This window comes from Ursus americanus, chromosome 21, assembly GCF_024610735.1.
Source record: "Ursus americanus isolate L20-20 chromosome 21, mUrsAme1.1.p, whole genome shotgun sequence".
Lineage (NCBI taxonomy): Eukaryota > Metazoa > Chordata > Mammalia > Carnivora > Ursidae > Ursus > Ursus americanus.
The window spans coordinates 54,803,530-54,815,659 of NC_142147.1; the positions used below are offsets into that span (position 1 = coordinate 54,803,530).

The window sequence follows — 12,130 nt, forward strand, 5'->3', positions numbered from 1 at the left end:
AGTCAGAGGTTGGTCTCCAAGTAGGAGGTCAGAGTTTCTGACTAGCTCCTGACACAAAGGAGTAGGAAGTTGGGTATTTTCTGCATTTCAGGTTCATACCTTCAGGGAAGCAGTTTTCAGGTAAAGAGGCTCTGTTGGGGGCTTTAAGGGCATTTTCTCCTGATGCTGCTGTGATTTCTCCACAAATATCTTGTGAGAAAGAAATCTAGAGGTCGCGGTGAAAGAAGAAATGGCCAGTTCTCAGGTAAGCCTGGTGTCCCAGGACAGGCTGTGTCATGTTTTTTCCTTAGACTCCTTGCCTTTAGAAATTGCAAATGTTGATTCCTCTAGTTCTGAAGTTTCTCCCTTATGTTTTCAGTTATATTTAAGATCTTTTCAGAAATGATACTCAAGGTCAGGTCTTTAGAACACTTTTCCCTGTATCCCAGAGCCTTCTCTCCTGTGTCTCCAAACATTTCTCACTTAGGTCCCATCTAGAGGCTTTACCAGCTCTGTGTAGATCAGGGTAAAAAAAATGAAGAAATAAACTCGAAGGATTTGAGGTCCGGAATAACTTTGAAAGTTCTCTGAAAGAGAAGTTGGGGAGGGGGGTGCTTAAGACTTGCTCTTTAGAATGTGAAAACAGATACTCTATTTAAAACACACTAGAGTGGGAACTGGGGGGCTCAGTCAGTTAATCCTGAGACTGTTGCTTTCAGCTCAGGTCATGATCTCAGGGTCCTAGAACGGAGCTCTTCCTTTGCCTCCGTGCTCAGAGGGGAGTCAGCTTGAGACTTTCTCCTTCTCCCTCTCCCCATCCCCTGTACTAATATGTAAATGAATCTTTAAATTAAATATATGAGCTATTACACAGAAACCGTGGTGTCTCAATGTGGTGTCTCTGCCGGTCAGATGGGGGCGCCAAACGTGGGTCCTTGATGGGGTGGAAGTCAAGTAGGATTGGGAAGAATTCACCTGAGGCAGAACCACGTTGTTAGAAGTTGATTGGATCCACTGCGAGAGAGCGGCAGGCAGGACCGCAGAGGAGAGGCTGTCTGCGGGGAGCAGTGGGTGGGGTGGGGGCTGTGTTTAAAAGGGGAAGGTGAGGGGTTATGGGGACTTAAGGAATTTTCCCTTTTCTGGTCTCTGTTCCTGGTTGTCGGTAGCCCATTGGTTAGTTAGGGCCTATGGTCATGTTGAGGTGGGTCCCCTGATGGGCCTGTCTGGACTCAGCCCGAGGGTCGATGGGGGCCCTTTCTCCATTCCTTTGCTCAAGGCTGCTTGCCTAAAAGCAGCTTCTGCAGAAACTGTAGGTGACTGAACTGTGTATATACCCACTGTGTTTTCATAATTAGATTTATATTCTGAATTCCTGTCTTCAGACCACAAGAAAACACCGATGTTGACGTGTCCTTTGGTGTGCCTTAGGCACTGAGATCAGTTTGTTTCCATACACCTGACGCCAACTGCTGTTATTGGCTTGGTGCTCTTTGCTAGATTCCTCCCCCCAAATGTTCATATTTTCCCTCTTATTTGTAGGGAACTTGGATGCACTGAGGGATATGCAGTGACCACCACAGTTCAACTGGAAACTTCTTTGTTCTGAGTTTTTCTTGTAGTTTTTTTTTTTTTTTTAAGATTTATTATTTGAGGGAGAGAGACTGAGTACCTGGATGGTGGTGGAGGGGGACAAGGGGAAGTAGACTCCCCAGTGAGCGGGGAGCACAGTGTGGGGCTCAATCCCAGGACCCTGGAAACAGGACCTGAGCTGAAGGCAGATGCTTAACCAAGTGCCCTTGCTTGTAGTTTCTGAGGAGAACAAAGTCAAAAGAAGTGTGGATAAAATAAAATTTCCTTCAACTTGCAGCCCTTTGATAAATACTTGAGGCAGACTATGACATTCCTCGCGGAATTCACAACTGCCTTAATGTTTTATTAGAGGGGAAAAGCAACCTTAGCTTGACAATAACCAGAGCTCTGGATTCTGTAAGTCCTCGTTAACTTAAGAAAATCCCCTTGGAATCTCCTTTATCTCTGTCCCCCAAATATCTGTTGGCCATCACACTCCACGCATATCAGCCACTGATAGATACCTGAAGGGTCTCATGACTAAGGTTTTACTCCACAGTAGTAAGTGTTATCATCACACCAGCTAGGCCCTCAAGGTCCAGGGAACCTTGCTTTCAAATTCCTGAGAGTTTGTCGCTTTTTCTAACCTATGTGTAAGGATAGAATGAGTTACTGCTCATAACCCCAGTGCAGCTCTTTCTACCCCTGGGTTCTGTGCCTGTGTTTCAGTAAGACCACATTTTTTGCACCAAAGACATCTCAAGAATTCGTTCTTCATCATTCACTCCTGAACCCCAACACTTCACATCAGAAACATCTCAAGAATTCTTTCTTGACCAGTGGCTCCTCTCCCACATCCCAACAGGTTGCACTGGACAAGGAGGGCTCTCCCCGTTGTGTCGTTGATATAGTTGACTTGTGGGAGTGGAAGTTCTCAGTCAGCCAGCCCTCCGTCCCCTCGGTTTTTCTTTACTCCACACTCATGTCACGGAGAAGGAAGGGTCAGGGTTGGGTCTAGCTGGTGACATTAACTCCTTCTATTATCTTAGGGACCATTGTGAACTCCGCCAGTGGCCACTTGGTGACGGTGGTATGTCTTGCAGGGACTGCTGACATTCAGGGACGTGGCCATAGAATTCTCCCAGGAGGAGTGGCGATGCCTGAGCCACACGCAGCGGGAACTGTACAGGGACGTGATGCTGGAGAACTACGGACACCTCCTGTTCTTGGGTGAGGATGACTCCTGCCAGATTTCCCAAGCCACACTCGGGGTTTCGTTCTTTCTGTGAAGACTTTCTCTTGGATGATTCCTCTTTGAATGAGTGGAATTCAGATCCAGACAGAAGGGGAAATAAGTAGGGTTTGTAGATGCAGAGAAACATCTTCATGATGTTTCCTTTCCAGCTTTAGCTTCCCCTTCCTGAAGGGAACAGCATCACTTCTGTAGCTGAGTGGCAGTTCTAAACATTGAGTGCCATAGCATGGGACTGCCCACATCTTTTTTTTTTTCCTAAGATTTTATTTATTTCAGAGAGAGCGAGAGAGAGCATGAGCGCCGTGAGGGGCAGAAGGAGAAGCATACTCCCCTTTTAGCAGGGTGCCTGATGCAGGGCTCAATCTTGGGACTCGGGGATCATGACCTGAGCTGAAGGCGGATCCTTAACCGACTGAGCCACCCAGGTGCCCTGGTACTGCCCACATCTCAAGTTTACATTTCCACTCCTTATTATTGTGTCTACTACTTGGAAGTGAAGGTCAGAATGTGAATATAGGATATCCCTTCTGCCCCTTCTAAAGGGGCTATTTGGGAACAGAATTTGGGAAACTATTTTCTAGAGTTCTGCAATGTCTTCTCTACTGCGCACAGTCATGACTGAAAGTTCAATCCCCAGCAGTATTCATTTTCCTTTTATCTGATAAACAGGTTTCATTCTCTCAAAGCCAGACCTGATCATGTTTTTGGAGCAAGAGGAGCAGTTCTGGGATGTGAACAGAAAGAAGACAGTAGCCTTCCATCCCGGTAGGTGGGAATGAATGAGGTAGATGACAGACGGGAGGTCCAAGTGTAAAGGGGAAAGACCTTAAACTGTGGTCCCTGTAGCTCTCCTTGAATGAAGATGCATTTGAGAAGCCTAGTGTCATTGTCGCCCTCTCACAGAGGGACATCTGCTATCCAACATTACCAAGCTGTTATATTCTCCTTCGTATCCAGGGATGGTCCACCACATCCACAGGGAGGGTCAGGAGATTTCCTTGGGAGTTGGAGGGCCTCCGTAATCTTGAGAGTTTCTCCATTGCTTTGAGGTCCCTCACAAATCTCGCTATTTCTGAGGATCTCTAGGCTCTGCCATTTCTATGTTCTGCTTTGAGTCATGTCAGAAGCATGTCATGGTAGTCGTGGGCATCTTGGCATTTGGTACAGAAATCCCTAGGAACACTGGAGACAGATATCCCATGTTTTCTAGTTTATGCTTTCCAATGTTATAGAGGCTTTAATCATAATCATACAAAAGTGAGGCTCAGTAACTTCATCAGATAGCAGAGCACCTCCCTAATGTGAGAAAATCTAATGATTTATTTCTCTTCAAAAGTTCATTTTTTTCTGGGGCACCTGGGGGGGGGGGCTCAGTCGTTAAGCATCTGCCTATGGCTCAGGGCGTGATCCCAGGGTTCTGGGATTGATGTAATAGAAATTTCCACTGTGTGTTCCATTCCTCTGTGAGATAATGTAATGTTTCTGTTTGTTTCCTAGAATTCCTACATAAAGAATCCATAGGGGAGCTAGAACATTAGGACTCAGAACTTGTAGCCTTTAATAAAGTCTCAGTTGTTACCTTATTTATTAGTAGTTGCATCATTTTATAGTTTTTCTTATATGAAGTTCTTGTGACTGTGTCGCATGTGTTTTTACTTCTAATTAGTTGTGTATAAGATTCGTCTCTGCTTGCATTAAAAGTTCTGGTTGGACATGGGCATGTGCTTTATAAGAAGTAAGGGAGATAATTAGTAAAGTACCCATAGATTTTTTTAAAGATTTCATTTATTTATTTGAACAAGAGAAAGAGTTGTGAGATCAAGAAGGGGAAGGGCAGAGGGAGAGGGAGAAGCAGATTCGCTGCTGAGCATGGAGCCCAGCTCCATCCCAGGACCCTGAGATCAAGACCTGAGCCTAAGGCACACGCTTAAATGACTGAGTACCCCTATTTAAAAAAACCTTTTGATCAGAAATGTAAGCAGAGAAAATCATTAGGTTCTTCTTCTACTTTCCTCAGAATTTAATCCCAAATGTTTAATTTATATACAGTGGCTGTCAAATTTTACAACTTTCATGGTCTTTGTTTATTTAGAAATGAAAGTGTCATTTTTTTCTTGGTTTGAAAGAGTGGATTAAAGCCTTAAATTCTGTACAGAATGCGGAATATATTAATAATTTAATACATGTCTTTCATGCTTTTAAGTGCTTATTCATAAAATTTTCATTTACACTTTTTATGATTGATTTTAATGACTACTCTTTACAATTTTATGGTCAGTGACAATATGCTAGTGAAATGCTTGTTTTTCATGGGTACATAGACACATTTTAAAATTACAGTTGTATAGTTCTCCTTTTTTATAACTAATTTTATTCTTTTTGGTAGAATTTCTTGGGCTATACTTTATCTTAATCTGGTTTAGTAATTGCATAATAATGTACTTCCTCTTGTCTGGGAGTTTCCACAATGCTAGTTAGCTGTGGCTTGGGTTTTACCTGTGTATTTTGTTACAGGAGGAGAATTTTCAGCTCAGTACATTTCAAGACCATGTGAGTATAACTCAAAAAAAAAATGAGCTTTTTGCTTTTTGTCAATAAAATTATGTGTGTATTTGTCTGTATATCAAACATGTATAACTGTTTGTGACTCCTGTCCATTTCTCTGCTTGGTTAGCGGTCAGTGAATGTTGTATTATGTCTAGGTGAGTTGTCACAATCATAGAATTAATTTCTTTTTTTTTTTTTTAAGATTTTATTTATTTATTCGACAGAGATAGAGACAGCCAGTGAGAGAGGGAACACAAGCAGGGGGAGTGGGAGAGGAAGAAGCAGGCTCATAGCGGAGGAGCCTGATGTGGGGCTCGATCCCAGAACGCCGGGATCACGCCCTGAGTCGAAGGCAGACGCTTAACCGCTGTGCCACCCAGGCGCCCCTAGAATTAATTTCATTATTTATTGGTGCATTTTTATTCTCTTGGTACCATTGTCATTAACTTTTGTGTTTTCCATACGTATTTTCATTGTCGTTACCTTAGAGATTCCTTAAAACACTTTGAGGTAAAACAAACCAGTTAAAACGCACAGTGTCAATCGCATACAAAACTCCTCTACTTACTGTCTCCACCCTTGTACCCACATTATGTTACCGATATCACAAATTCTATTTTTTCATGTCGCATATTTTATTACCTGGATTTATGATTTTTATACATTTATTTTAAAAAAATTCTGTACCGGAAACAAAAGTGACGTGTGCTACCTAATGACCACTGCAGGTTTCTATAATTGTGGAAATATTTATGTTTAGCCAAAAGCTTTCTGTTGTCATGTGATTTCAGTTACTGATTAAAATCCTTTTATGTCGTCTAGAGACAATTCCTTTAAGGTTTCTTGTAGGACAGGTCTACTGGTAAACTTAGAGAGGTTTTTATTTGGGAAAGTCTTCATTTCTGCATCTACGGAAAACAGTTTTGCCAGGTAAAATATTTTCTTTGGCTATTTATTGATCATTGAGTACTTCAATACATTATCCCATGTATCCCATCTTATCATCGGGTCTTTGAGAATGCCAATACTAACGTTGTATTGTAGGAGCTCTTCTTTTCTTTCTTTTTTTTTTTTTTAAGATTTTATTTATTTATTTGACAGAGGGAGACACAGCGAGAGAGGGAACACCAGCAGGGGGAGTGGGAGAGGGAGAAGCAGGCTTCCTGCTGAGCGGGGAGCCCTACACGGAGCTCGATCCCCGAACCCTGGCATCATGACCTGAGCTGAGGCAGATGCTTAACCGACTGAGGCACCCTGGTGCCCCACACCTGTGATTTTTTATAAGTTAATTACAAGGTGTCACTGTGTTCATGTCTTGACAGTTATCCTACTAAGAATTTACCAAGCTTGAATTTGTCTCTTCTTTCCACATAGGTCACCCTGTCCTTATGGGGCCCCCTTAATGTGCATATTGGACCGCTTGTTGGCGTCCCACGAGTCCCTTAGACTCTATCCTTTTCCACATGCTTCTTTATTTCTTTCAGGAGAGAATTTAGAAAAGGTGTCTTTAAGAGGTCTGATTGTTTCTTTTGCTTCATCAAGTCTGTTGCTCACCCCTTAGTGGATTTTAAATTCAGTAATTCTACTCTTCAGCTCCCAATTCCTTTTTTTTTTTTTAAGATTTTATTTATTCATTTGACAGAGAAACAGCCAGTGAGAAAGGGAACACAAGCAGGAGGAGTGGGCGAGAAAGAAGCAGGCTCCCAGTGGAAGAGCCTGACATGGGGCTCGATCCCAGAACTCCAGGATCACGCCCTGAGCCAAAGGCAGACGCTTAACGACTGAGCCACCCAGGCGCCCCTCATCTCCCAATTTCTGATTCATGGATGTTACACTTTTTGTCTCTTCATGTTTACATTTTGGTCATGCATAGTTTTCCTGATAACATTGAGCTATCTGTCTGTTTTCTCTTCTTCCTCCATGAGAATCTTTATTTGTCAGGCTATTTTGGCAACTAATAGTTCTTTATTAACTTAGGGCAGTTTTGGAGGTTGATTTTTTTTTTTCCCTCTGATTAGAACGCATTTTTCTATTTCTTTGTATGCCATCTGGTCTGGGTGGTATTTGGGAATTAAAAAAAACAGCCTGTGCGCCCATGATTATGGGCTTGCTTCCTTAAGGGTAAGTAATAGCAATTCTGGGGCCTGTGACACATGTTCTGGGCATCTGTCATGTCTGCGTCTGTTGTTTCCCAGTTCAAGAACGTGGAGTTACTACTTGAGAACGCGTGGTACCTTCCTCTCCATCTTCAGCTCTGTGGTCTCATCCTGGTTCGAGCAAGTGTGCACCCTTGTCTGAGCCGTCACCACACTGCATCCAGATGGCGCTCATTCCCTGTTTTCCACGTGAGGCAGGTGAAAAGCCGCGTCATTGAACCTACAGGTCACTCATTGGTTTCTCTCGAGAAGTAAGAGTTTTCTCACAGTGCTGCCATGGAGTGTCACAGGGTGAACAGCTGTTGGGAGGAAATGTCACAAACTTTCCCTGTCTCTTCGATGTGCCTCTTGTTCATTTGTATTTTCTGGGGGTGCTGTATTCTCCTAACTTGCTTCTGGAGCTCTCTAAAAGGCAGTTTGCTTCATTTTTGTCTCCATGGAGGAGCAAAATCCTGGTGGATCCTATTTCTCCATTCTGTTGCTGTCCTAGGATGGGTATTAGTTTGGTATGTGTGTGAGTATAGTAAGTGGGATGTCTTATTTTGCATCTTTTAGTTGTGTCTTTCCATAACACTCTAGGTGTGTTGGCAAAGACCACCAAAGAAGATTGATTGCATAGAGTGATCTGGGAAGATGTGGAAGCAGTGGACTTGAGTATTTATACTTAATGAATGACCAGGAAGGTGATGGGGGCTAGTGAAGGGCAGGAAGGATGTTATGATGGATATAACCATAGTGGGACAGTTAGCCGTAATTAAATCCTTACTGCCAGAAGAGATCAAGGATATAAAACATTTGGGGGGAAACCCCACCTTAAGTCAGTTATATTTGCAGAACAATGTCATTCATCCCAAGGGCCCAAATCCATTTTTTTTAAAAGTATATTTTCTGATATTTTGGAAAGTCACCTAGTCCATGCTGAACATAATCCTTCAAGGCATTTCAAATATAAGTTTGTATTAATCATTTACAGAAACATTTCTGAAAGTTAGATATTTAAACATGAAGATAAAAATTCTAAACGTGATTGATTGGAGAAGTCCTTTTCAGAAGGTTCGTTATTCTCCCACCAACACATAATCCCTCATTGTTCCAAAGTCTCTACTTTGATAAACACAGGAGGGTTTTTATCGAAACATTACTGTTCAATAGTTATCACATAACAACTGAATTTAGAGCAAGTTTTCATGTGTCGTGAACTCAGGGTCCTCAGTAAAGATCTTCCTATCTTTCATAATTACCGAAGTTTTTATAATGGAGACAACTTACCAATGCAGTGGATCTAGGAAAGAAGTTAACCAAGGGTCAAATCCCAGTAATCCTCAGAGAGCTTCATCTCCAGAGAACCAGTATCAAAGTAATAAATGTGGGAAAGACTCACGAAAGCTCAAATCTCATTGTACATCATTGTATCCTCACTGGAGAGAGGATTTACATATGTAGTAATTGTGGCAAAGCTTTTCGCTTGTGCAAAATGCACTCAACAGCAGAGATTCTGTAATAGGAAGAAAACTTAAAATATATAAAATGTGGCAAAGCCTTTACCACTCAAAACTCACCGAGCTAAGGTAAGACACAGTGGGGAGAAGGCTGACAGATGCACAATACAATGTGACAAAGCCTTTAAGTAGACCTACCAACTTTGTGAACTGTGAAAGGTGCATAGCGGAGAGAAGCCCTTAAATGTAAAGAACAAGGCAAGGTAATTAATTAATCAAAACTATTTAACATGAGATAACACATCCTGTGGCGATACCTTACAATTGTCCAGAATGGTGGCAAAGTCCAGGAACTGCACGGTTAGTGAACACCAGACAAAGCGTACTGTATAGAAACCCTGGAAATACAAAAGTGATGTAAGACTTTTGGTTTGAATACACACTGAAGGAAAAAGAAGTTGTTATTTCTGTCTTAATGATTTTATCCTTTGTAATTGGGAAACTGTGCAATGGAAAGGCAAATCTAAAACCAAAAATCCACAGCAGAAAGCAGTTAAGTCAATACCACTTCTCAGACATGATTTAAAATCAGAGTATTCATTATAGAGAAAAATGCAAAGATAAAACACTCAGGTCAGTTACATTTTTGCCTTGGGCAATGCAAGTGTTAGGGGCGTAATCCCTCTATAGTTGAAAATCTGTGTGTATCTTTTCAGTCCCCAAAACTGAAAACTACCAGTGTTGCTTGGAAATAGCCTATTGTTGACCAGAAGCCTTGCCTGGAACGGTAACAGTGTCATCCCCTTCTTTGTATGTTGTCCGTATGTATATGGTATTTTTATAATAATAAAAACTTAAAAATAGAAAATATTAAGGAACTCCTAATGAAGAGAAACACATGTATAGTACTGCACTGTATTTATATTAAAAAAAAATTCTGTATGAGGGGACCCACACTGCTCAAACCCATGTTCCTCGGGGGTCAACTGTATTAGTTAATATGCCTGATAGGGTGGAGGGGGGGAGATGGATGTCTGAGGAGGGATAATTATTTTCAGTGTCTCCTTTTTTCTCTTTCGACCTTGAGTTATTTGCATGGCAAGTAATAATTTTACTCCAAAATCATCTGATGCTATACCTTTATTGTCTGTGTGCATGTAACGTGATTTGATAGCTGCTGTCTCACAGACCCGATCGGCTCTCTTATGATGGGGAAGTCATTCATACCTACTTGAACATGGAAAATTAAGACATCATAATACACAATTTATGAAGATAGTCTACACGGAGATGCTGTTGATGGTTGATGTGTAAGTGTGCTATAAGTCACTATGAGGCAGTATTGTTCAGGGCACCATTCCTTGCATTAAAGTAGGACAGAGAAACATTCTGAATATTAAATAGTTTTACCAGTCGGGTTTTATTTTTTTTATTTTTTATTTTTGTTTTTTTTAGATTTTATTTATTTATTTGACAGAGACAGCGAGAGAGGGAACTCAAGGGAAGTGTGAGAGGGAGAAGCAGGCTTCCTGCTGAGCAGGGAGCCCAATGCGGGGCTTGATCCCAGGACCCTGGGATCATGACCTGAGCCAAAGGCAGACGGTTAATGGCTGAGCCACCCAGGCGCCCCATCCAATTGGGTTTTAAGGAGAATACGGTGGTGGTTTATTAAAATATGGATGGGGGTGCTTACGTGGCTCAGTTGGTTAAGCGTCTGCCTTCGGCTCAGGTCATGATCCCAGGGTCCTGGGATCGAGCCCCATGTGGGGCTCTCCGCTCAGCAGGGAGTCTGCTTCTGCTGCTTCTCCCTCTGCCTTTGGTCTGCGTACTTGTGCTCTGTCTCTCTGTCAAATAAATAAATAAAATCTTTAAAAAAAAGCTGGATGTATCTTAATAATAGGAATTGTTACAAGTCAAGGATATTAGTTACGCGGTTGAAATAATAAAATTTTCACAGACAACTGAGAAAAGTATAGCTAACTCTTCAGTAAGAGAGTGTTAAAATCATTGTAAATCCACATTTAGTCAATGAAGACCCTCAGTTTGAAAAGCACGGGAACTACAACTCATAGGTCATTGTATCAGAGAAACAAGAGTGGGCCTCCCTTGAGGAAGTGCCGTGGGTATTTTGACCATTGATGGGTATTTTGACCAATGACCATACAGTGATCTTGCAGTGGTTTGTTTAGAGTGTGCTTCAACTTTATATATTGTAATTAATAGCAGTAGGTGGATTTTACTGTGTTAACACTGATGTGTTTTGAATGCGTGTGATCCTGCACCACCTTAGCCTGTCCCACCTTCATCAAGATTGCAGGTAAACAGACAGTCACACAAAGTACACTTGACCCTTGAGCAGCATGGGTTTGAACTGTGTGGGTCCCCTTATAGTCAGATTTATTTGTAGTACAGTGCTGTAAATGTGTTTCTCTTTCTCTTGATTTCCTTAACGTTTCCTTTTCTGGAACTTTGTTTATTGTAGGAATATCCTATATAACACAGGTAACATATAAAATGTATGTTAAGTGACTGTTTCGGGTAAGGTTTCTTTCCAACAGTCTATTAAAATTAACCATTGGGAAGTGGAGGTTACACATGGGGTTTCCACTGCATGGGCAGTGGGTACACCGAACCCCTGCATTATTCAAGAGTCACTTGTACTTGTTAAAGCAGTGGGATGACACCACTAATAATTTTTCTTCCTAGTGGCCCTAAACCTCAAATTATTTGTGATCAATTTCCCCCCAAAATTTCTGTATTCTATGTCTTCTTCCTTTTTGTAACTGCGGGGACTTTAGGGTGCTTTTAATAATGATGATATAGTAGTAGTCTTGATAGTGTAGCTAAACCGATGGGTGCTGCTGCTGACTTGGAATCCAGTTTGTATAACCAGACGGCCTGCAGGGGTTCTGAAATGACTCTAGCTCCACCTAGTAGCAAATAACATTAGATAACAGCTCCCATAGTCTTAAGCAAAGGGAATTTCCTGATCTGACTTCGCCAGTAGCCTCTGTCAAAGTGTCCAATCCCAGTGTATTTACCGTGAGCACCCCTTAGAGAAGACCCCTGCAGAGTTGACCATCCTTATCCACTCATTTTGGTTTGAATTGTGCATTCTAGACTTGGACCAGAAAGTGAAAAGCACTCCTACCAGAATCCCTAAAAGGACATCTGCCCCACTTCTG

General features: G+C 41.9%; 1 protein-coding gene across 1 annotated transcript; it reads left to right on the top strand.

Moving 5' to 3' along the window:
- Window positions 1-3,637, top strand: LOC123787013 (KRAB domain-containing protein 5-like). The gene is made up of 3 exons (XM_045789442.2): window positions 1-244; window positions 2,652-2,778; window positions 3,473-3,637. Exons 1-3 carry the CDS (start codon window positions 230-232, stop codon window positions 3,580-3,582), a joined length of 252 nt encoding a protein of 83 aa, XP_045645398.1. The 5' UTR covers window positions 1-229; the 3' UTR covers window positions 3,583-3,637.
- Window positions 3,638-12,130: the final 8,493 nt, after the last annotated feature.

Excerpts from the sequence above, each read along its gene's own strand:
- LOC123787013 (XM_045789442.2), top strand. Across the intron at positions 2,779-3,472 it reads CGGACACCTCCTGTTCTTGG|GTTTCATTCTCTCAAAGCCA; the intron begins GTGAGGATGACT and ends TCTGATAAACAG.